The sequence below is a fragment of the Hibiscus syriacus genome, unplaced genomic scaffold, assembly GCF_006381635.1.
Source record: "Hibiscus syriacus cultivar Baekdansim isolate YM2019G1 unplaced genomic scaffold, ASM638163v2 tig00110109_pilon, whole genome shotgun sequence".
NCBI lineage: Eukaryota > Viridiplantae > Streptophyta > Magnoliopsida > Malvales > Malvaceae > Hibiscus > Hibiscus syriacus.
This window is the reverse complement of record NW_024062593.1, coordinates 515,749-538,145: the sequence shown is the minus strand read 5'-3', so window position 1 is coordinate 538,145 and position 22,397 is coordinate 515,749. Positions and strand designations below refer to the sequence as shown.

The following is a 22,397-nucleotide window of genomic DNA, read 5'->3' as shown; positions in this document are numbered from 1 at the left end:
GTATTTTTTTAGAATTTTTATAATTTCATGGGTTATTGTAGAAAATAACTTTTGGAATGTTGACTCATGTTATGTATATTATGTTTGTATAATTATATTAAAAATTTAAGTTGGCATAGTGGTTAAGTTTTAATTTTTATTTCAAAATGTCTTGAGTTCAAATCCCCTCAAATGCACAATTTTATTAAATTTTCTCAAACAAAACTACTCGTTTTGGGTTTTTAGCGTTACAGTCATGCCAAAACGACATCGTTTTGGTGAGGGAGCCATGTCACGGTACAAAGATGCAATGTCATTGTGCCGTTAAGCTATTAACGACGGAGTGACATAATTGCAGTTAAACTTAAACGTTAGTGTTAAAAACGGTTCGGTTCGGTTTGGTTTGGCTTTAAACGATTCGGTTTCGGTTCGGTTTAAAGGCTTCATTTTTTTGATTCGGTTCGGTTCGGGTTTTTCATATGGAACCCATTTGTTCCATATTGAACCGAATAGGCAATTTTTGTAAAAAAAAATTATAGTTACAAGTGATTTTTTATTAAAAAACCGATAAATCGAACCGAACCGAACCGAAAAACCCGAACCTTTAAAAAAACCGAACCGAACCAAAAAAACCGATTTCGATTTTTTCGGTTTTTTAACTATTCGATTTCGGTTTAAATATTGAAAATCAGTTTATTTCGGTTCGGTTTAATTTTTGATAAAAAACCGAACCAAACCGAACCGAATATACCCTAGGACCAACCACCCATGGCAGGAAGGCAGGCCCCAGATGGCAGAATTGATATAAATTTTGAGGGTGAGCTTTGGGCATGGGCAAGGAATCAGCGGTGCTGCAAAAGGAATATTATTTATTGACATAAAATTTAGCTTATTCCCCTAGGTAATAGGGTAAGGGGAGGTAGGATAGTATACTGTCCTTAACATCAAATTGAGAGCAGTTTCGGTGGGAGACCTCTAAATTATGAAATACCTTCCGTGGGACTCGATCTCACGACCACAAGATTAAGAGTCTTGTGCTCTACCAACTGAGCTGAACGGGCAATTCATATGTATTTATTGACTGATTTTTTTATTCTGTTATAATTATATTTTATATAATAAAACATTTATATTTTAATATAAATTTTGAAATATTTGATTATTTATATTATTGTGTTTTTTTATTAAATCATGTTGAGTATTATGTCAATTGATTTAATTTGATTGAACATACTTAATATGAATACTTAAACAACCTTGAATGTTTCTTTTAACTCTGGACATCGTCGAACGAATCATAATCTATAATAATTTAATTTACATAATTTCTTAGCGTATATTTTATTTATCAATAATTTTTATTAAATAATTGTTGGTCGTAGAGAAGTGAAACTTGTGAGTGAAAGTGATGGCGAAGGCAATGGTGGGAAAGGAGCCACGGATCACACCATTGTCTCCCTCACGTGAATGTCTCCTCTCCTTGTTGGTAACGTAAATCTACTATTGGTAATGTAAGATTATCGAAAATGATATTCCCGGTCAACTAAACGGAGAAATGTGGATTTCATTCCTATGAGAATCTCACATTCTCCCACCCAAACACACCCTAAATCATTGTTAGAGATGAAGTTAGGTTTCCTTCTTTTTCAATTGGATATGTAATGATTAGGTCCAATTTAGATTGGACCTCAAAAGGGCAAGGATCTCCATTGGCATTGGATATTTATATGATTATATTGTTAATAATGGGTCAGATAGGTCTTTGCTCCCCAAATTTTATAAAATTAGTATTTAGCGCCTCATATTTTTAAAAATTAATTTGGCCCTTTAATAAAATTGAAAAGATACATTTGGAAATAGATTCCTCTCTGCCCCATATATCACAAGATGCGCCAAATTTTTCCAGGTACAACTGCAATGCTGAGGACAAACATGCTGTGCCAAAAGGAGATGTCTTTAGGGTGTGTTTGGTTGGGGGAATGTGAGATTCTCATGGGAATAGAATTCATATTTTTTCGTTTGGTTGGTCGGGAATGTCATTCCCGGTAATCATGGTTTTCAGAACCGGACCGGTTAGCGAACCAGTCATGCTACCGGTTCACTGGTTCAACCGGTCGAACCGGTCCGACCGGTCGAAAGAACCGGACGACGTCATAATTATTTAAAAAATTAAATAAAAATACCAAAAATATTTAATAAAAAATAATTTTTTATATCACAAGTCATAACTATATAAGTTAAAATCATAAAATCAAGTGAAACAAAATGATTCAAATTAACTACAACATATTTAAGGTAAAACATATTAATAATAAATATAATTATAACTATAATTAAAAAAAAATTTGGGGTTAAAAATCATAACAAAATTATATAACTATAATTATAACTATTCTTTCACTCTTATTAAGCTCGAATTTTAGGCTTCAATCGATCTTATAATTTTTTTTTGAGTTCAAGCCTTTTTGAGTTCAAGTTTCAATATTATATTTCGAGTTTGAGTTGAACTTGATAATTTTTAGCTTGTGAGTTTGAGTTGAGTTGAGCTTACTTTTAAAGTTTTCAAGTTCGAGTCGAGCTCAGCAATACTCGAGTTCGACTTGGCTCGTTTAACAAACGACATTGTTTGGTTTAATTTTTTTTTAAAAAAAACAAAAATCCCGGTTTTTCCCGGTTTTCAACCGGTCCGGTTCGAACGGTTAAGCGGTTCTGGCCGGTCACTATAGCGGTTCTGGCCAGTTCACTAATAGCGGTTCACCGGTTTAGATTGAACGGACTAAGCAACGGTTCCCGGTTGAACCGGCCGGTCCAGTTTTCAAAACAGAGCCGATAATCTTACATTACCAATAGTGAATTTTTTGGGGTATATTACCGAGAATGTCATTACCTCACTTTTCTTAGGTATTGTTGGATTACTTGCGTTTTGGACTAAAATGCCCTTTAAAATTTTTTTCTTTCAAAAATATCATTATTATGTATTGAATAATAAAAATTCTATGAAGGTTAAATTACAAATTTATCCTTAAACTATTTTAAATTTATAAAAAAAGTCTATAATTAAAATTTTATATGAAGTTTAGGGGTTAAACCAAAATTTTACCCTTTCATTTAACCTTTTTATATTTTCAATTTTGTAAAAAATATATATAAATTTTATGAATTTAAATTTATTTTAAAGAAAATATATAAATATTTTTCAACTTGTTAAAAAAACAAATATATAATAAAGACAATTTGGTCAAATATACATTTCAATAATCTTTTATTCCTTTAACCAAATACAATAATCTTACATTCCTGCTAAACCAACCAAACACAAAATACAACATTCTTAGTAATCCTTATTCCCTGGTAATCTTTTATTCCCACTGATAATCTTACATTCCGTGAACCAAACGCACCCTAAAAACATATTTCTAAACCCATGCAATCCAAATAGAATCCTCATTCAGCAGTAGCCTACGAATCAAAGACAGAGCATGCTTTGTTCCAAACTTTCAAATTATGTAAACCCAGACCTCCCTCAGGTTTTGGGAGTACATATCTTTGTCCAACTAACTCTCAACTCCTTTGATAGATTCTTCTTTCCCTTTCCAGGTAAACCTGGAACACAGTTGGTTAACACGCTGAATCACGGCATCAGGGAGGGTAAGCTACCTGCTGCTCCATAAGTGTTGCATGTTATAAGAACATATTGAATGAGCTGCCACCTACCAACATAGAAAAGTTGCTTAGCTTTCCAAGCATGAAACTTAGCGGAGATCTTATTCAGAAGAGGGGCGTATTCCACAACTGAAAGCCTCTTGACAATTAGGGGAATGTCAAGATAACGAACAGGTAATGTGCCAAGCTTGATTCCCAAAACTCTGTAAAGCATGCAGATCCGAGGTAGTCATGCATGTAAAGAACATTTCAAACTTCGAAGGATTAATCTAAAGACTAGAGAAGCTGAAGAAAGTCCTCATAACACTCCATAAACCCATAACAGACTCAACAGATGTACGAGTGAAAACCATCAAATCATTTGCAAAGTAGAGAATTATAAGATGAAGACGATGACATTTTAGATGGTAGGAAAATATACCATACTCTGCTACGGTATCAAATAACCGGGATAAAATATTCATTGACGAGACAAACAGATAGGGGGAGAGAAAATCCCTGTTTGAAGCCTTTAATACCACAGAAAACACCTACTAAACCAGCCAGCAGAGCACTCAAGAGAGATTGAGAATTTTAGGGTAGAAATATACTCCTTTATCAATCTATAAATAATTTATTATAATTATGTCTTGCTAAAAAAAATTAAGTTTATAAATTATAAAAAAAACACATCATATGATATACTAAAGAAATTTGTAATTTGGCTTAAAAAACATTTTTCAAATGTAAAGAGCTAAAAATTTCAATTTTTGTGTTTGGGTTGAAAAGCTATTTTTAAACGCACTTTTAAAATTTATTTAATATTGTTTATAGCTCCAAAAGTACTTTTAGTCTCAAAAGTGCTTTTGGAAAACAACGGTGAACATAGCTAAATTATTTTCGTAACCGATTTTCGTCCGGTACGACGTTTCTTGAAAAAAAATAAGTAAATAAATTGTTTTCAATGAAATATTTTAAAATCGACATTGATCTTTTTAGATTAAGTTGGTCGAACAACTAAAACCGCATTTTAAAAGATTTTTTTTTTAAAAAACATCATTTTAAAAGATAAATCAATCTACGTATAACCATAAATTCATTCTTTTTAGTAATAAAAAAAGATTTGGGGTCGATTATACTTGAGAAAGGATAAACACCCTCACAACACCCAAAATTGGTAATTATAAAATTATCTCTAATAGTGAAAATCTAAAAATTCGAATATAAATTTAAGTTATAATCTTATTATTCTAAATTCAACTAATAGAATTTTTATTTAATAAAAAGTCTAATGAGAAACAAAAAAATATTCCAATATTTTCAATTAAAGAGAAAATAATCTATAAAATATCTTAAGACGAATATTTCTCTTTCCAACTGAAATGAAAAGAATACAATATTTTTCCCAAGAACTCAATATTAAAATAATTTGATTTGACAAAAAAATAAAAACGTAACTAAAGTAGACATGAATAAACATATTTTATAGCTTTAATAAAATAAAATCATAAACAACATAAGGATCAAAAAACAAAGATGGCAAAATAAGGCCTTCAATGTGATAAAATGTGAAACATGCATATATATATATATATATATATATATATATATATATATATATATATATATATATATAGATTAAAATAAAATAAACAGAGAATAAAATGCACTAAACAAAAGACTAAAATACTGAAAAATGAAAGAGAAAAAAAATAAAAGACAAAAAATTAAAATAATTAATTAAAGGACTGAATTAAACTAAATTAAAAGGTAAATCAAATAAATTAAAGTCAATTAATAGACATAAGATGACCAAATTAAAACTAATTATAAAATGCATAGCTAAAATCAAAGAATAAGTACAGTGACCTAATTAAAATAAAAATAAAATTTATAGTCCAAAATAACAATAAATTTTTTTTGGCTGTCACTTTTTCCCATATGTATGGGATAAGGAAAGATAAGATAGTAGGCTACCCCAACATCAGGTTAAGAGCAGCTTTCGTAAGAGACATCCGAATTATAAAATGCCCTCCGTGAGACTCGATCTCACGGCCTATTAAGAACATTGCACTCTATCAACTGAACTGGATGATCATTTTCCAAAATAACAATAAATAAAGCTGAAAATTAAAGGATTAAAACATAATAAAATATAAAAATAGAGAACAAATTATAAATAAAACAGTGACTAAAACATAAAAATACAAATATCACATCAAAATCATAATAAAATAATAACAGAACACAAGAAGTGACTGAAAATGAATAAATGTAAAAAGAAGTAACTAATTTCAAATAAAAAACATAATTTAATTATTAAATTAAAAATAAGTAAAATATAGAGTTCAAAATAAAAATAAATGCACCTAGTGACCATAATATGAAAACACGCCTAGAATAGGGGGACTTATGGGTGATTTGACCCTAAATATAATGACTTAAACGTTAAGCGTGGGAAAGAAAGCCAAAACTTTAATATCTAACCTAAATATATTAAAGTAAAAAAAAAAACTAAAATTAAACTAACTTAAACTAAACGCCCATCCCGCCTTTCTCTCCTCATTCTCTTCCTCTCCATATGCGGCGGCACTCAACAAAGACCCCATGGCCGAACCTCGCCGGTCACAGCGACGGTGACCGTTCCCCCCGATCGGCGCCACAAGTGGGCGAAAGAATCTACTCTAAGGTAAGACTCTACCCTCATCTCTTGCCTATGCTTCGACCGAGAGCCACACGTTCCAACGCTCCATTTCCGACTAATGGCGCTGCCGCTCACTTCGGCCACCAGGTGGCAGAACTCTCCTAAGACCGGCCTAAAGACTTAACTCTCCTTCACCTCTGTTCTAGCATCTAACCCCACAAAGCCATATACGAGCCTCGTAAACACCCAAGGTAAATGATCCCTCCGTTTTTTTTTCTTATAACTATTTACAATTATGAAAATAAAAATCTAAATTAGCTGTTGTTGTTTTCTGATTTGTTGATGGGGATGCTAGGAATTGGTCGGTACTCGGGAGGCCACGGGTGGAGCTGCCAGAAGTTACTGGAACGTGGAGGGACAGCTGGAGAGCTTGCTGGTGTTGAAGCTGCTGAAACGTGTACGTGGAGCAAGGGAGGCCATGGGTGGAGTTGGGCTGCTGGCAGCTGCTGTATGGAGCGGGGAACCAGCTGTTGTTAATGGAAGCTACTGGAACGTTGCTGTGGTGGAGGGACAGCTGGTTTTGAAGTGCTGGCAGCTGCTGGAGGGATTAATATGGACTAAAATAAAATTTAGGGACTACATTGAAAAAATATCAAATTGGGTACAAAATTAATGTTGTTTAAACTGGCTTTTGCTTAAACGCTCTGAAATAAAGGTGATAAAAAACTGAAGTGTTAAAAACCATAACAATTAATGGTGTAATTATGTTAAAAAACGAGAGATTTTGATGTTCTTCACCATAAATACCACTGTAGAGCCATTTCTCCTTCAACAATTGGTGTTGCAAATGCAAAGAAATCACAGTTCAAAAATGGAGGTTCAAATCGAAACACGAAAGCTAATAAAGCCATCGTCCCCAACACCGACTCACCTCAGAGAATTAAAGCTATCAAGCTTCGATCAAATCGCTCCTTCCACTCACGGCAGCTTCATTTTCTTTTTTCCAGCTAATAAAAATGAAGCACTCATCAATGGCCAAACACTAGAAAAGCTCGAAACTTCACTCTCGGAAGTATTAACCAAGCTTTACCCTTTCGCCGGTAGGCTCGTCGAGGACCGGAACGCCATCGACTGCGATGATCAAGGCGTCGAGTATTTAGAAGCTCGGGTTTATAATGTGGAGCTAAACCAATTCATCATGGATGAACTCGAGGCTAAATGGGTGAACCGATTGGCTCCTTACCCGAACGAGCTCGTTTTTACAACTAATATACTGGCTGTTCAAGTCAACAAATTCGACTCCGGTGGTTTGGCCGTCGGAGTGAGTTTGTCCCATAAGTTTGCCGATGCCTTCACTATTTTTAATTTCGTGAACGCATGGGCACCTGTTGTCGAATCGGCATTGATGCGGTAAAGTGTTTGAGCTTCGAGACCGCATCGGTTTTGCCTGCGGCGATGTTTTCGGTAACGCATAAAGTCCCGGTCCCCGAAGATAACTCGGAAACTCTGATTACAAAGAGGTTCATTTTCAGCTCATCCGCCATGTCTACTCTGAAAGCAAGGGCGGCTCCTTTCGTAGCCGATAGCTCACGGCTCTCCAGGGCGCAAATCTTGATCGCCCTCGCATGGAAAGCTCGGCTCGCATTATCGAAAACGAAACACGGATCATTAAGGGATTCATTACAAATCTTCCCCTTCAATTTCCGTGGGAAAACAGGGTTGCCAATACCAACAAATGCAGCAGGCAACCTATTCAGGAACGTCACTGTTCGATTCACAGCAAACGATTACCATAACCCCGATCTGCTCCTACACTTAGTGAATCTAGTCGGAATCGAAATCCGAAACGCTGCCGAATCCCTTGCGAGAGCTGAGAACGCCGATGCTTTGTTCTCGGCCGCGAAGGATTCATCGAGGGTGATCCATGAAGAACTGGTTAAAGGGAACACGGATATTTGTCTGTTGACGAGTTGCTGCAGGTTTCCGTATTATGAAGCTGATTTTTGGTTGGGGGAAGCCCGGTTGGATAGCGAGTGCTCACAAGGCTATGGAGATGGTATTGTTGTTGGATAGTGGGTTGGATGATGGTGCGATTGAAGCATGGGTCACGTTGGAACCGGAGAACATGGCTCGGTTCGAGCAAGATGCTGACATTTTGGCTTATAGTTGCAAGCCTTCTGAGTACTTCACTCGAGGGAATTGAGAAATCAAATTAAAAGAACTTAAGGCCACTAGAGGTACTAGTACTGTTACAATTATTTTATACACTGATGTTGAAAAAACTATTATACAAACAATATTACATGATTGTTTACATGTGACGTTTCATTTAATTATATTTAAAAATATTAAAATTTAATTTAACGTTGGATTGAATAGTCACAATTTTTTTTATTACAAACTTTTTCCATGGGACAGCCACAAAACGACACAACTAATCGATTGAGAGATTCCCTGAAAAGCTCGTCGAGCATTATTTAGTATCCATCGGGTCATGCCAACTATCTTGGAGGAATTGGAGCATTAGCATACATTTGCTTTTGAAAGTATTTCAATCTTTATCGTTTCGTGGTCGGATAAAATTTGTTAGTTGACTAACGGTTAAATCCTGTGTCCAAAAGAATAACATGATACATGTTATGTATCCAACATGATACATGTCATTTATTCAAAATGACGACGTATCATGTGTCACGTGTTCAAAATAACGACATGACACATATACGTGTCTGAAATGATATCATTATACATGTTGCATGTCATATGTCTAAAGTGATTATATAAAAAATATCACATCAATCTTTTGGACACATAAGACTTGTCACGTCAGTAATAAGCATTGATCTTTAGTCATCTAACGATAATTGATAAATTAAAATGTTGAAAAATAAGATGATAAGATATTGTTATGAGATAGGAATAAAACCACAATGAAATACGTAAACATACGATTAACACTAATTCTGAAATTAGTTAATATAGCCATTGATTTCAACACAGATTTGTGTGAAAAGAAACCGGCGATGAAGATGTTCACAAGAATTCGGTATGGTTCCTATACAAGCCGCAAAATCGGCTTGAATGGGCCGCTTCATCCTTATAAATCCACCACATCGGAGAAGAACTCTGCGAGCAAGCTGCTACACGTACGGTTTACCTGTGAGCAACCGAGGCCTGCGATTCATCAGCAACAGCATAGGGATGGGGAGAAAACTGGATACTGAAATGTTTGTCTTATGATAATCATCTTGAAAATTTGATTTTAGCACTGATATTTACCAGTTTTTTAAGAGAAATTCATTGTGTTTAACTGTAGTTCTGAAATGGGAGAGATGGGGAAAGATCATAGCCCACGGGGTGCTGGTTCAGAATGTCCTCCCAAATTCAACTTCTCCCTCTGGTATAAAATTCGTTCAGTTTTTAGTTTTTGGTCAATTATGGTTTTGGTCCCTTCATTATGCTTTTTTGGCATTGTTTCATTAGTTTGTCCTTATAATCTCCATTTCCCATGCATGGTAGGGCAAGATGCCTTTTGGGGTCTGTGTTGGGTTTCTTCTTGCCATTCTGGAAGGCAAAATTGGCAAATTTGGAGAGGATTGAAGGTATTCATTTTGTCAAAAACTCACTAACAATCGTTTCTCGTTACAGAAAGACCTTTGAAAAAACATATAATACAGTGATTATCTATTTGCAGGAGAAGCAGAGATGGTGGTGGAGGTCGCGGAGAATGTGGCGGAAGTGGTGGAAAAGGTAGCCACGGTGGCGAAAAAGTTTCCCGATGATAGCAAGCTGAAAAAGGCAGCCATGGTGGCGGAACATGTTTCCGAAATAGCTGCCCAAGAAGCTCATTTCACAACACAATTCATTCACCAGGTAATCAATTTTTCTGGGTTATCTGCTTATTAGGTCTCTGTAGGTCTTGAAGTTAATTCAAATAAGTCGCCCCCCAAAATCTTCTGATTTAATTACATATTAGGTCCTTATTTGTTTTGAAACTAGTAAAATTAATTCTTGACCCCCATTTTTAAAAAATATTTCTTAAGCCCCTATAAATTTTGGGATTAGATAAATTAAGCTTCATCTCCAGTTCTTTTAGTTTAAATACTTTAAGTCCCTATTAATTTTAAAGTTAGACAATTTTACCTAAATGTTTTTTATTTATGAAATTATTGGTCTTTGTGGGTAAAATGCATAGGTTGGGGAAATAAAGCATGACCTAGATGGCTTGGAGGCATTGGTTTAACCAATTGGTGAAGATTCTTGAGTACATTGCTTTTCTTTGTATCGTGTAAATATTAGTACAAAGTTATTAAATTTATCTTTATTTACTACAATATTTTTACCTTTATTCAATTCGTTAGTTGGCAATAAGAATAAAAAGTTTAATCAGACTTAATATTTATTCATGATATAGTCCTTGAATTATTATTGTTTTCTTATTTTGGTACCTAATTTTGTTTGTAATTTGTTTTTGGTACTTAAATTATACTTCCGGTCTAGTATATCAATACACTAATGACCTTAAAAAGTGACGATCCTAGCTGAACTTATCATGTGACCTTAGTATAAGATAATGTTATTCTTCTTAGAGATTTTAAATTCGAACGATTGTGTCTATGAGATTTTAAATTCAAAACTAATAATTCCGAAAAAAAAAGAAAAAAATCATAATTCATATATTTAACATTATATGAAGAATCAAATCTAAAAAAGAAGAGAGAAAGTACATATATTAAAATTTATTATACTTATATATTCTTCATTGACGGGAAGAGGATATCTAAATCTCTACAGTGCCATAATGGCCATCAACAGTCCAACCACGACAGATCCAGCAGCACCAAACCTACTATTCAAGTTCAAAACGGCACCGTTCTCTGCAGGCCCCGGAGCTCCGACAGGAGGTTCGGAAATCGAGGAAGGACTGGCTTCCGGAGAGAGAGGAGTTGATGGAGGTGACTCAATAGCTGCTGGAGACGGTGTCATTGCAGCCGGAGTCTTCGGTGGAGACGGCACGGATGTTTTTGGTGGTGAAGAGAGTGGCGTCGGAGTGGACGGCGGAGATTTCTTCGGCGAGGACGCGGGTGATTGCGTCGGAGATTGCGCTGTAACGGAGCAAAAAAGCAATACGACTGTGATTGAAGAGAGAAAATGAGAAAGAGCCATTGCCGTTATAAAAATATGCGAAAAGGGATTTAACAATTGAAACGGCGTTTGTTCATGTACGAGGAAGAGAAGGATGGGCTTATATAGAGATGAGAATTGTTAATGGCCGTTGGTTTGATTGTTGCACGCATCTCTATAAAATCCGACGTACGACATTTGCTTCAGCTTTTGCTGATTGGTACTTGACTCTCCTTTTACTTTGAATTTGCGCTTTTTGTAACAACTATAAAGCGTGGTCTTCCTTTGCATCCTGGCCGTTTATGTGGATAATTGAGATGATATCTGAACCGTTTACTAAATAATTTGCAACGGTCAGGAACATGAAAGATTTAACGGCTTAGGATTAGTTGTCAATTTGAGTGATTTACGGACTACGTGTGGGACCACTTACCTGGAACTTGAATTTTCCTTTTTTTTGAATTTATATTTGATGAGTCATTTCTGATGAATCAATTATTTATACCTTTTTTAGGTTCCTTTTTTGTTTAACCGTATCCGAATTATATATAATCTTGATCCAAGATTATAAGATCTCATTTATAGAGCTATTCTAATCCAATTAGGAATATCAATCTAACTCATATATGATGAATATTGATTCAATTAAACCTAGTAAAATTAGTTTTAAAAAGGGTCACGATCTAATTATATAATATTTTTTTAATTTTATATGTTTTTTAGGATCGTTGGATGAAAGAAAATCAAAGACTGAGATCAACAGTACGAAATGTGAAGATATTCATCAGGAAAAAAACAATGAGTTAATCTTAACCTTTGATTTTTGATTTTCCCTTCTCTAACGATCCAAACAAGTAGTTTTACACTAAATATAAATAGATCCTAACTCATTTAAAAACAATTGTTATAATATCATCTCTTTATATTTTTTAATTAGATTATATTTTACGAAATAAAAATATTTTTTCTATATTTATATCGAATTAGGTCAGACGTGAATTTTATTTCAAAATCCAAATTAAGTTTTGTATGAAATAAAAATTTTCTAAACTCATGCCATATCAATTTAGGTGAAAGCTATATGCTTCTCGGATTGGATTATATTGATAGAAAACTTGATCCAACCTAATCATTACCAGCCCTAAATTCAATTTACCCTGTTCACAACACTAAAATTTAGATCATAACCTTACTCGTTTTTATACTTTTTTTTTATTTCCAGTTCTTCTCATGTTCCTATTATACTTTAAAAAAGTGACAAGAATTAATCAGAACATGCTACGCGTAATAAAATGTTTCTTTATATAAAATCGAACTAGAACAATAACAAATGAGAGACATGATTTAGAAGGTCAAACAATTCCAGGTTCATGAAATGAACTTTGTTTTGTCCTAGTTTTTCATGTTATAGAAAAAATAATGAATGGCAATGGCTCTTCCTTCTCTATAGGAAAGAGCATAATAGTTTCAGAGATTATGTTTCTTCCAATTATTATGTCGATTTGTAGTTAAGGCGCTTCATGTCGTTGAGTTACCTGTGTCTAAAAGGAAGGCGGAGGCGGCGGAGCCTAAGATTCAGATGCAGCATCCACTGGAGTAACCGTATTACCATTGCCGCTGATAATGAGACTGTTCAAACTGCCGTTAAAGTCTAAGCCATATACGTGACCCATTTTGGCTCGTTTCGTCTCCAAGTATCTCTTATTCTCCTTTGTAATAGGGGTCACCAGTGGAACCCTGCTGCCGATGGCTAATCCGTAACCCTTGAGTCCACTGTACTTGGCTGGATTATTGGTCATCAGTTTCATTGTTCGCACGCCGAGATCCCTAAGTATCTGCCAAAGAGGAAACCGGTTTTTAGGTTTCACAAACTTCACCGAGAGGGAAGAATTAAGTAATATCCATCGTAACAAAGCGACTTAATTACGCCAGACATATACCTGAGCGCCAATGCCATATTCTCTAGAATCAACAGGCAACCCAAGCTCCTCGTTTGCTTCTACTGTATCACGACCAGCGTCCTGCAGATCATATGCACGGAGCTTGTGGCCTAAACCGATTCCCCTGCCTTCATGCCCTCGAAGGTATACCAAAACACCCCTTCCAGCAGCCTCAATCTTTTTCATTGCAAGGCCAAGCTGATTCCCACAGTCACATCTAGCGGATCCAAATATGTCTCCCGTGAGGCATTCCGAGTGAACCCTCACAAGAATATCTTGCCCATCTCCAATCTCACCCTGTTTACACCATAAAAAGGAATCATGCCATATTCTTCCTAATGAAAGGCTTTTGGTCTAAGAAAACCAAACGTCGAAAGGAATATATAGACTGGTGAATGGTGAAACTTATGGAAATAGAACAGAAAGTGAGACGAAAACAGATTAAAACATTTCTGACTTGATTAAGCACATTAAAAGTAATCATATAGGATTCATACCGATAATATAAGAATTCCTTTACTATATCCTCACCTTAACCATGGCTATATGCTCAATCCCATCCAATATTGACTTGTAACAATAGGCCGTGAATGGCCCCCACATAGTTGGTATCCGTGCCACACCAGCAAGATCAGTTAATTTATCCCTCTTTCTCCTATACCTGTCAATCAAAGCAGAGCATTAGAAGTAGTTATTTCCTTTATTGTTCTTAAAAGAACTCAAATTACAATTGATAATATTGCTTTGGCAAGAATTCAACTGTGCAAGTTAACTGTAGGATGTTTGAAAGATTAAGTAGAAAGCAAAGCACTGGATGTGAAATTTATTTACCTGATTAAATCAGCAATGGATACGATTTTCAAGTTTTCCCTCTCAGCAAATTGACGAAGCTTTGGTAATCTAGCCATGGACCCATCATCATCTACAACCTCGCAGAGAACGGCAACAGGGTCCAGTCCAGCTAGCACTGCAAGATCAACAGAAGCTTCAGTATGCCCAGCTCTTTTCAGGACACCTCCTTCCCTGTACTTCAGTGGGAAAATGTGACCCGGGCGATTGAAATCCTCAGGTTTGGAATCTCTAGAAGCAAGGGCCAATACTGTTGTTGCTCTATCTTGAGCTGATACACCAGTTGTAGTACCATGTTTTGCATCCTGCAAAATTGGTTTTCATGCAGCAGATAAGTTGAGAACCATTGGAATTGTTCAACTCGATAGTATACAAGTCATCTTTTTGGAACTAAAAGACAAAGACCAACTAACCGTTAACATACTTTGTTTAAATTATCATAGAAGATATTTAAAAAATTGTTTTTTAAGATTATCACACGTTAATAGGCAAGAAGTTCACCATATCCCCAACTCCAAGTTAGAATCATCAATACGAACATTTTTCCATATAAATTATATTTCCTAAAGAACAAGAAATTACCCATGTATCAGATATGGATGTGAGACAAATTAACATACCACTGTAATTGTGAATGCAGTGCGGAGTTTCTCTTCATTTTCTCTTTGGTTCACCATCAAAGGAAGTTGCAGTCTCTCCAGATCTTCCTCTAGCATGCTCACACAAACTATCCCAGTTCCATGCTTCACAATAAAGGCCATAGCCTCGGGTGTTGCCAACTCGGCGGCCATTATAAGATCTCCCTCATTTTCTCGGTCCTCATCATCTACAACCAATACCATCTGCAACATGTATTCAGATTAGTAAAGAAAATGGCTAATATGCAGAAAAGTAAAATATAAGCACTAATACCAGCACAGGGAATAAGAAGCCAATGAAAAACAGACCTTGCCCTGGCGAATGTCCTCAATTGCCTCAGGGATGGAAGCAAAACCTTCAGTGGGACGATCCAAATCAAAACCATCATTATCAATGGGAAAACCATTACTTATGGGAGCAGTATCTGCTGCAAGAGTTCCAAATGCCATTGCATCTTCTTGAGCTTTGATCCCTACTGATTTATCACGGAAGAGACTGCCATTTGTTGAAGCATCCGTGCCATTGGAATAAGACAGAACGTTGCCTTCTCCAGATACAAGTGCAGCTCTAGTTTTGACGCCACTTTTAATAACAAAGGATGATCCATTAAAGAATAGATTTGTGCTGGGTAATCCATTAAGGAATTTGGAACTTTTGGATCCCCTGTATAGAAATAAAGGTCACTAAGAATTTCATACAATCCAATTGTGCTGAAAATAGTAAAGATTGTAATACAACATTGAAAGGGCATTAAGTATCTTTTCTTAGAACAAACTCTGATAACTTTAGGAAGAAATCGAGTTGACTTAGAACCCTCTAAACGCATCCAAAAAAGATACCATAGAAATAGTATGTAGATATAATTGTAATGATCTGAAAATTGCTTACCAAATTAATCAAATGCAAAATTGCAACAGAAACAAACAAGCGTTGTGTGGTAATGTATTTATCCACTGCTATATTAAGCTTTAGCACAGAACCAACTCGCATAAACACCGAAACAGGCAAAGCACAACATGGTGCACTAGTATATACCTAATTCTAAGGTATAAGATCTAGATTCCACATTAGACTAACACATTCCTAATTGTAAATATAGAACTACGATCTTACATTATAAAGTATGGTATTTGCTAATAAATTCAAATGGAACTAGGCTCTATTAACCTAACAGTTAAATTTTGGGTGTTTCTCCAAATTTCCCTATCACCGACTGTCGGAAACCTTGGGTTGTTTAAAATAAAAGTCAAATTCCCCAAATCAAGATAAACACAGTGTCTGTATAAGATCGAAACCGGAACAATTAACCATAAAAACTTGAAAATTGATTAGAAAACCGAACAATAGAAAGAAACGATGATGGAGCAAAAGAAATGCCAAAGAAAAAACACATGAGAAATCTCAGTTAAATGAAAGGATTAATACATGAAAACAAAGGGGTAAAAAATTTAGATTCAAAGAAATAAAGAATGAGAGGAAGATAGCTTACTGAAGACGAGAGAGAGCTGCAGTTGAAGGAGAAGAAACGTTGAAAGAAGCCATTAGCAGCCGAGAAAGACGCTAAAATTTTAATGGAATATTGCGATTCTAAAATTTTTTGTTCTTTTTTGCTCCATTTTTATGTCTATATTTATAAGATCCGATGGGAAGGAAGCGAAATGGAAGAAGGCAAGGAATTCACGAAGAAGCGGCGGCGAATGGAAGTTGTTTATCAGTTACCCGCAGGTGAGCTAGCAGGTTGACAGTTTTTTTTAAATTATCCACGACACCAATTTAATTAAAATCTTAAAATAATATAGATAAATAAAAAATGCATTACACATATTAATTTATCTTTACTGTTCTAAAAATAATATTTTTAAAATTAAATTGTAAAAGTTATAAAAATGTAATCAAATACCTAAATTATCACGATATTAAAAATTTTAAGATTTTATTTTTCTATCATGATATTTTAAACTATGATAAATGAATTTTATTAATATTTAAATTTATATTTTATTTCTACGTAATTAAACAATTAACTTTAAATTAAAATATTAAATTTTGAATTCAATTTAATATAATTTTTAGAATAAATCAAGAATTAAAAATAGTTTAAATAATAAAATGATAATGAAAAATAGTTTAAATAGTCAAATAAGTTAAAATTTTGAATAGAAATGAAGAAACGAGTATAGAAAGGTTGAAATTAAATTAATTTGACTAATCTAAATTAGATATTACAAATGTCTATTATGAGGACGATATTTTTAATTTATTATGAGACGAGACATTAGATGTCGTAAACACGATCAATTATTTAAAATTTAATGTTGTGAATGTTGTGAATTGGGTTGAGAAGATTAATGCCATAATAATAGATTAACACATAATTTTATAATAGAGGATAAACTTATAAAATTTTATCGAGTTCGAAAACATACTATTAATAAAAAATATAAAGAAAATACTTAAGTTAAATGAGAATTTAAAATTTTCAGGCCACGATTATCTCCTGTCCATCTCTATCCAAGATAGATCTCTATAATATTCAATCTAAATTAATTCATCGATATATTGATGATTAAAAAATAATAAATCAAAAAATATTAAAAAAAAAGTATTATTGACCGCAATGACCAGCCCGCACGCCAACCCATTAAACAATTGAATTAATTAAATATTATAAAAGTATGGAAATATTGAATTCAAGGCGGCTCTCATAATCTTGTTTTGACCTACTCCGAAGCTGCCTGTGCCATTGTTTTCATCTTTTAAAGGGTATAAAGTAAGTTTTACTCCTTAAATTTTGTATATATTTTTAATTTGGCCCCTAAACTTTTTGGTTTGGATGAACTTGGACTTATATATATATATTATATATATATATATATATATATATATATATATATATATATATATATATATATATATATATATATGACATTTTATTAAATATAGACGCAATATTTTATGTTAAGGAGATAAACTTCTAAAATTTTAATAGGTAAAACTAGATTATCAATAGAAAAAAAAAAAAATCTATAATATATAATATATAATAATTTAGAATTTTTAGGGTACGTGACTGCCCCTTTGAGTTCATCCCTGATTTTAATGATGTAAGATCTTGATAGTATGTCGCCTATCACAATTTCAAATCACCATATAGTTAAAAGCATAGGAAATTTAATAAATTCAAGGATTAATGTGAATCAAACAAAAATTTAAGGATTAAATTGAGGATAAAATTCAAAGTTTAAAGACTAAAAAGTTGCTTTATCCATTTCTAAATTCTAATATCACTTGGCCGGCCAGCCGGCCAGCCAATACTTTTAGTTTTTCTAGACTTTTACCGTTGACAAATGACCTTTGACGGAAAAAGTCTAACATTCACTATTGTCTTGTTGAACCCAATTGAAGGGTTTTAAAATTGCGGTCGCGGTTGCGTTTTCGATTATTTCGAGTTTATCGTGATTGTTGTCATCGCTGGCGATAGTGCGAATGTAACGGATAACTCAGACGGCGCGAAACCGATATATCACGGACGAAATCACGTTTTCACGTAAGGTTTTTAAACCCCGATTAGGATATCAAAAAATCCCAACTGTCATCTAACCCTAAAATCTATAAACCTGGGAGAATTATCTCAAGAACGACGCGGCAAAGAAAGGAAGGAGCAAGCTTAAAAGAAAACACTTCTTGATTTGATTTCCCTTTCCTTTTATTTTTAGTCTTGAATCCTCACTCAGAGAGATTTCTTGCTCGCTGCCCCAAGGTTGGGGGTGTTCAGCGGTTCAAGTTTCTTGTCGAAAAGGTATTTATTTCTTGAGCTTCATATTCAACATGGGAGGGGTTTGGATCTTCATGAGCTTTCTTGCCTTGTCTTCTGCCGTGCCCTTGATTTGGCTCCTTTTTTTGGGGTAAATTCATGTTACTGTATTTATTCTCAGTATTAAGCCTGTTCATAAAATAACTCGAGGCATGCTATAATTTGCAACTAAATCTAATCTAGCTAATTATAACTACACTAGCTGAAAACAAGTTTCCCCACTTTAAATTTTAAGTTAATTCTGATGAGGAGGGCCTGCTTTATACCACTTTACCTTGTCGATTCCTTATTGCCACTGTTATGGATAAACTTTTTTAAGCTTATTATGGATGAGCATGCCAGAGTATGAGATGGTTACTTGTTCTATTCTTGCATCTTTGCTTGGAGGTGTGAATGCAATAATGTGAAAGCAATTACCTTAATTAAGCTTTTTGTTAGAAAATGGCTGTTATGCCTCAAGTTATTAGCAGGTGATTGCTTGATTAATTTGGCTATGTATTATTTTAGAAACTCTGCTAGGACACCTGCATTTGGGTTTCCTTCATTCGTGCTTTAATGGTTTTTGTCTGGGTTTTCACATGGAATTAAATTTACTCTTTGCTCTTTATACATCATTACATGATTTATCTGATCCAATGCTTGAAAGTAAAATTTTCTTTTTTGAGCGCATTTTGATGAAAGGGAGTATTCTAGGGCTATCTTTAAAGGTATATTTAACCTTAATTTTTTTCTCATAAAACTAGAACAAGTTTTATTTCCTTCAACATATCTAGCTAAGTTATCATGAATGCAACATTGATGGTTGGATGCTTGACAATGTTGTGTTAATGATAAGGTATAACCAAAGTTGTTGAATGTTGAATTTTTGGAGTTAAAGGTGTGGTCAGGGGTTATGTTTTGATCAATATTTTTCATTGCATTACATTTAGGCTTAATACAAAAATAAGTGTCTAAACTATACATTGAAAAACGTTGTAGTGTCTAAATATTTTTTTCGTTAAAAATAGGTGTCTAACATTTTCTCTGTTACCATTTTAGGTGCCGGATGTTAATCGCCGTTAAAAATATCCGTTAAGCGACGCGTGTCACGTTTTAATAATTTTGAATTTTTTTATTTAAAATAAGAAATAAAAAATATATTTTAAGAAAAACCTTAACTTTTTTCAAATCTTAAAAAAAACTCAAAACTTTTAAAACTTTAATTTTAATCTCGTTGCTACCGACGGCCGCCACCAACACTGTTGATGGTCGTGGGTGGTGGTGGAAAAGAATTAAAATTAAGGTTTTAAGCTTTTGCTAACGAGCTCCTTGTTTATGACCAGAAGAAGAAGCTTCAAAGCCGACAGAAGAAACTGAAAGCATATGACCTTTCTTCCCTGTCAGAGTTTCTCCCTGAGTTGAAAGCTTCTAAACAACCTAACCCTGCCAATGGTTTCAAGCTCAAATTGCAAATCCGGGCAACAACTAATGTGCGTGTTTCGATTCCATCATGTTTGATTATACCTTGCATTAACTAAATGATATTAGTGGATGAATTCTTATCAGATTAAAAGAAGGAAAACAGTTGAGTGCAGTTCTCGAGCATCCTGCTTTCCAAGACGATCCACTATCTGCCATTCATCAACACGTCTGGATCACAATCAATGGATATCTAGGTAGCTCGGTTTTCCTTCATCGGTTTTCCCTCAAATTTAGTTATTCTATTACAGTCAATGGATCTCTAAGTACCCTTTCCTTTTGGGGTTTACAATGCCTTCTCATCAACGTAATTCATATTAAATGCTAAATGAAAATTGGTGAAATGTTGATGAACTATCTCATTGCAACATGATCATGTTCAAAATGAACCAACAGTGTATTTAAACAGAAAGCTATATATAATCGACAGCTAGAAGTACAAGAAACGCCAAGAGAATCAACTTTTAGAGGCGGATTGAAAGATGAAAATAGCAGTCAAAACACCAACCAATGCAGTCACGGCCAAGGCCACCGTAGGTAAAGGTGTTGTGAGGCCAAAATTCTGCAGAGAACCAAGATATAAACTTGTAAAAACATGGTAGTTAAAACATGAATTAGAAACCAAAATGGCACAATGGGTACCTCCAAAAGTCCCTTGCCAGTGGATATTTCAACGGTAATGGCTACTGCAAAACCAACCATGGCGAGCCTGCCTAGCCATACATCCAAGCTGTTGCCTTTCTGGGTGCTTTGCTCACATTTGATGGAGAATGGTGTTGCTTTGCACGCAGGCTTTCTTTGGTGAAATGGCCCCCTTATCACTGCAAGCAAAAAGCAACCATTTTATCCACCAAACAGTGCATAAAATGGTGAAGACTAGGGACTGAAAATGACCAAATCCATGAAGATTAGCATTAGAAAAACTCAAAATTGCTTACGTAGAGGGGAACCAGTGGCAAAAATGGAGCCCGTTCGTGAAAAACTGGAAATGGGTAAGCGAGAAATTTTGTGGGTTGTTGGCGAGCTTATAGGGCAGGCATCTGCAACACAAGAAATTGGAATAAAGAGTTATTAATAAGCAAAAATATCAAAGAGTCAACGATTGAGAAGGGTACCGTGAATGGAAAGAGAAAGAGAAGCTGAGATTTGAGCTAAGGCCATGTTTTAGGAGAAAGCTTTGGTGCTTTGTGTCCCAGGAGAGAATGGTAAACACAAACTCCGCCTCTAATCTTTTCTTTGTGGAACACTGATGGCAATTGAAAGAGGACCAGACATATTTGAGATATGGAAGCTGACCACGTGTCATGTTTAAATATTACTTCAGTTTTAAAAATAATTTCTTCTTTTTATTTCCACTCTCCTTGCTGTCTCTTCCACACCCACTTGAGTATTGGCAATAGCAGTGCCCTTATTATCATCGTCCCTGATGTATCTCCTGAGATGAGTGAAAAAGGCAGCATCTTTCGACCCTTCCCCGCTTGCTGACAAAATCCAAGCTTTTTTAATGGCTGCCTTATCAAATGTAAGTCATGTGTTTCGCCCACATATCAATTCAAGTAACGATCTTTCCATTCTCCTTCTGTCTACTCTTTTCCTAGCTTTGGGACTTCCCTTTGTAGAATTAGAGGTCCGAGGTTTCTTCGTGATGGATTTCTTGCTAGAGCTGAGGACAAGGTGAGAGGTCTGCTTCTTCTTTTCCTCTTCATCCAAGTCAACGAGAAGTTCAATCCAATAATGAAAAGCAGATTTAGTTTTTTGTTATGTTTATCCCTATACCATTAATAAAAATCCATACTTTAAAGTACCCATTTTTTGTCATCTTTAATTTCATGAATATAACTACTCCAGTTTCAGGGGTAATTTCAAGATTTTATCTTGGCCATATATGCTTCAGTTTGAATTAAGACAGTAAATGAGTAGCTCATAGCATTCGGTGTAATTTCAAGCTATTACTATTACAAATTACTTTCTTTGCAGATATTTAGAAATAAGATTTGATTTGGTTAGATATATCAACAAAAGCTGTCCTCACAATCTGGAACATGTGATCCCATATGATCAGTTGGTGAAACTAGCTCGATGGATTTTGATGCTTCTTACCAGCTAAAGACCGATTTGTTGAAAGCTGTTCTGGTCTTAACAGCAGCTTTGACAGGGACTCCGATTAATCTATCACGATTCATGAGTTACTGATAACCAGGTTTCTTTTCAGTTTCTTATGCAATCCTTTCCTTGTTGGTTTATTTGTTTCCTTGTCTTTGGCCAATTTTTCTTGTATTATTCGATTATACACTGAAGCCTTTCCTTT

General features: G+C 34.6%; 4 protein-coding genes and 2 long non-coding RNA genes across 6 annotated transcripts; 3 read left to right on the top strand and 3 right to left on the bottom strand.

Moving 5' to 3' along the window:
- Positions 1-7,113: 7,113 nt before the first annotated feature.
- Positions 7,114-8,531, top strand: LOC120214904 (acetyl-CoA-benzylalcohol acetyltransferase-like). Its single transcript, XM_039212704.1, is given in 3 exon segments — positions 7,114-7,644; positions 7,647-8,266; positions 8,268-8,531. Coding segments are annotated over 3 exon segments (1,329 nt in total). The 5' UTR covers positions 7,114-7,136; the 3' UTR covers positions 8,469-8,531.
- A 1,056-nt stretch (positions 8,532-9,587) lies between these two features.
- Positions 9,588-10,035, top strand: LOC120214914. Its single transcript, XR_005524909.1, has 3 exons — positions 9,588-9,665; positions 9,785-9,867; positions 9,960-10,035. It is a non-coding gene; the product is annotated as an uncharacterized LOC120214914 (long non-coding RNA).
- A 954-nt stretch (positions 10,036-10,989) lies between these two features.
- On the bottom strand, positions 10,990-11,472 carry LOC120214912 (lysine-rich arabinogalactan protein 19). The gene has a single exon (XM_039212719.1). It carries the CDS (start codon positions 11,429-11,431, stop codon positions 11,054-11,056), a length of 378 nt encoding a protein of 125 aa, XP_039068650.1. The 5' UTR covers positions 11,432-11,472; the 3' UTR covers positions 10,990-11,053.
- Positions 11,473-12,705: 1,233 nt separating this feature from the next.
- LOC120214903 (bifunctional riboflavin biosynthesis protein RIBA 1, chloroplastic-like) lies at positions 12,706-16,407 on the bottom strand. Its single transcript, XM_039212703.1, has 7 exons — positions 16,307-16,407; positions 15,126-15,480; positions 14,799-15,020; positions 14,161-14,483; positions 13,861-13,990; positions 13,330-13,626; positions 12,706-13,224 (listed from the first exon to the last, which is right to left on the bottom strand). Exons 1-7 carry the CDS (start codon positions 16,357-16,359, stop codon positions 12,958-12,960), a joined length of 1,647 nt encoding a protein of 548 aa, XP_039068634.1. The 5' UTR covers positions 16,360-16,407; the 3' UTR covers positions 12,706-12,957.
- Positions 16,408-18,369: 1,962 nt separating this feature from the next.
- On the top strand, positions 18,370-21,183 carry LOC120214899. Its single transcript, XR_005524908.1, has 3 exons — positions 18,370-18,722; positions 19,954-20,100; positions 20,177-21,183. It is a non-coding gene; the product is annotated as an uncharacterized LOC120214899 (long non-coding RNA).
- LOC120214897 (stress enhanced protein 1, chloroplastic-like) lies at positions 20,529-21,345 on the bottom strand. Its single transcript, XM_039212697.1, has 4 exons — positions 21,205-21,345; positions 21,028-21,129; positions 20,732-20,910; positions 20,529-20,651 (listed from the first exon to the last, which is right to left on the bottom strand). The coding sequence occupies exons 1-4, from the start codon at positions 21,248-21,250 to the stop codon at positions 20,547-20,549; spliced, it is 432 nt and encodes a 143-aa protein (XP_039068628.1). The 5' UTR covers positions 21,251-21,345; the 3' UTR covers positions 20,529-20,546.
- Between the last annotated feature and the right edge of the window lie 1,052 nt (positions 21,346-22,397).

Coding starts and splice junctions, on each gene's coding strand:
- LOC120214912 (XM_039212719.1), bottom strand. CDS start 11,431: ATGGCTCTTTCTCATTTTCTCTCTTCAATCACAGTCGTATTGCTTTTT.
- LOC120214903 (XM_039212703.1), bottom strand. CDS start 16,359: ATGGCTTCTTTCAACGTTTCTTCTCCTTCAACTGCAGCTCTCTCTCGT. Junction 14,484..14,798: donor CTGCATTCACAATTACAGTG/GTATGTTAATTT, acceptor CCAATTTTGCAG/GATGCAAAACATGGTACTAC. Junction 13,627..13,860: donor AGCATATAGCCATGGTTAAG/GTGAGGATATAG, acceptor TGGTGTAAACAG/GGTGAGATTGGAGATGGGCA.
- LOC120214897 (XM_039212697.1), bottom strand. CDS start 21,250: ATGGCCTTAGCTCAAATCTCAGCTTCTCTTTCTCTTTCCATTCACG. Junction 21,130..21,204: donor TCTTTCTCTTTCCATTCACG/GTACCCTTCTCA, acceptor CTTGTGTTGCAG/ATGCCTGCCCTATAAGCTCG. Junction 20,911..21,027: donor TGCCACTGGTTCCCCTCTAC/GTAAGCAATTTT, acceptor TTTTGCTTGCAG/TGATAAGGGGGCCATTTCAC.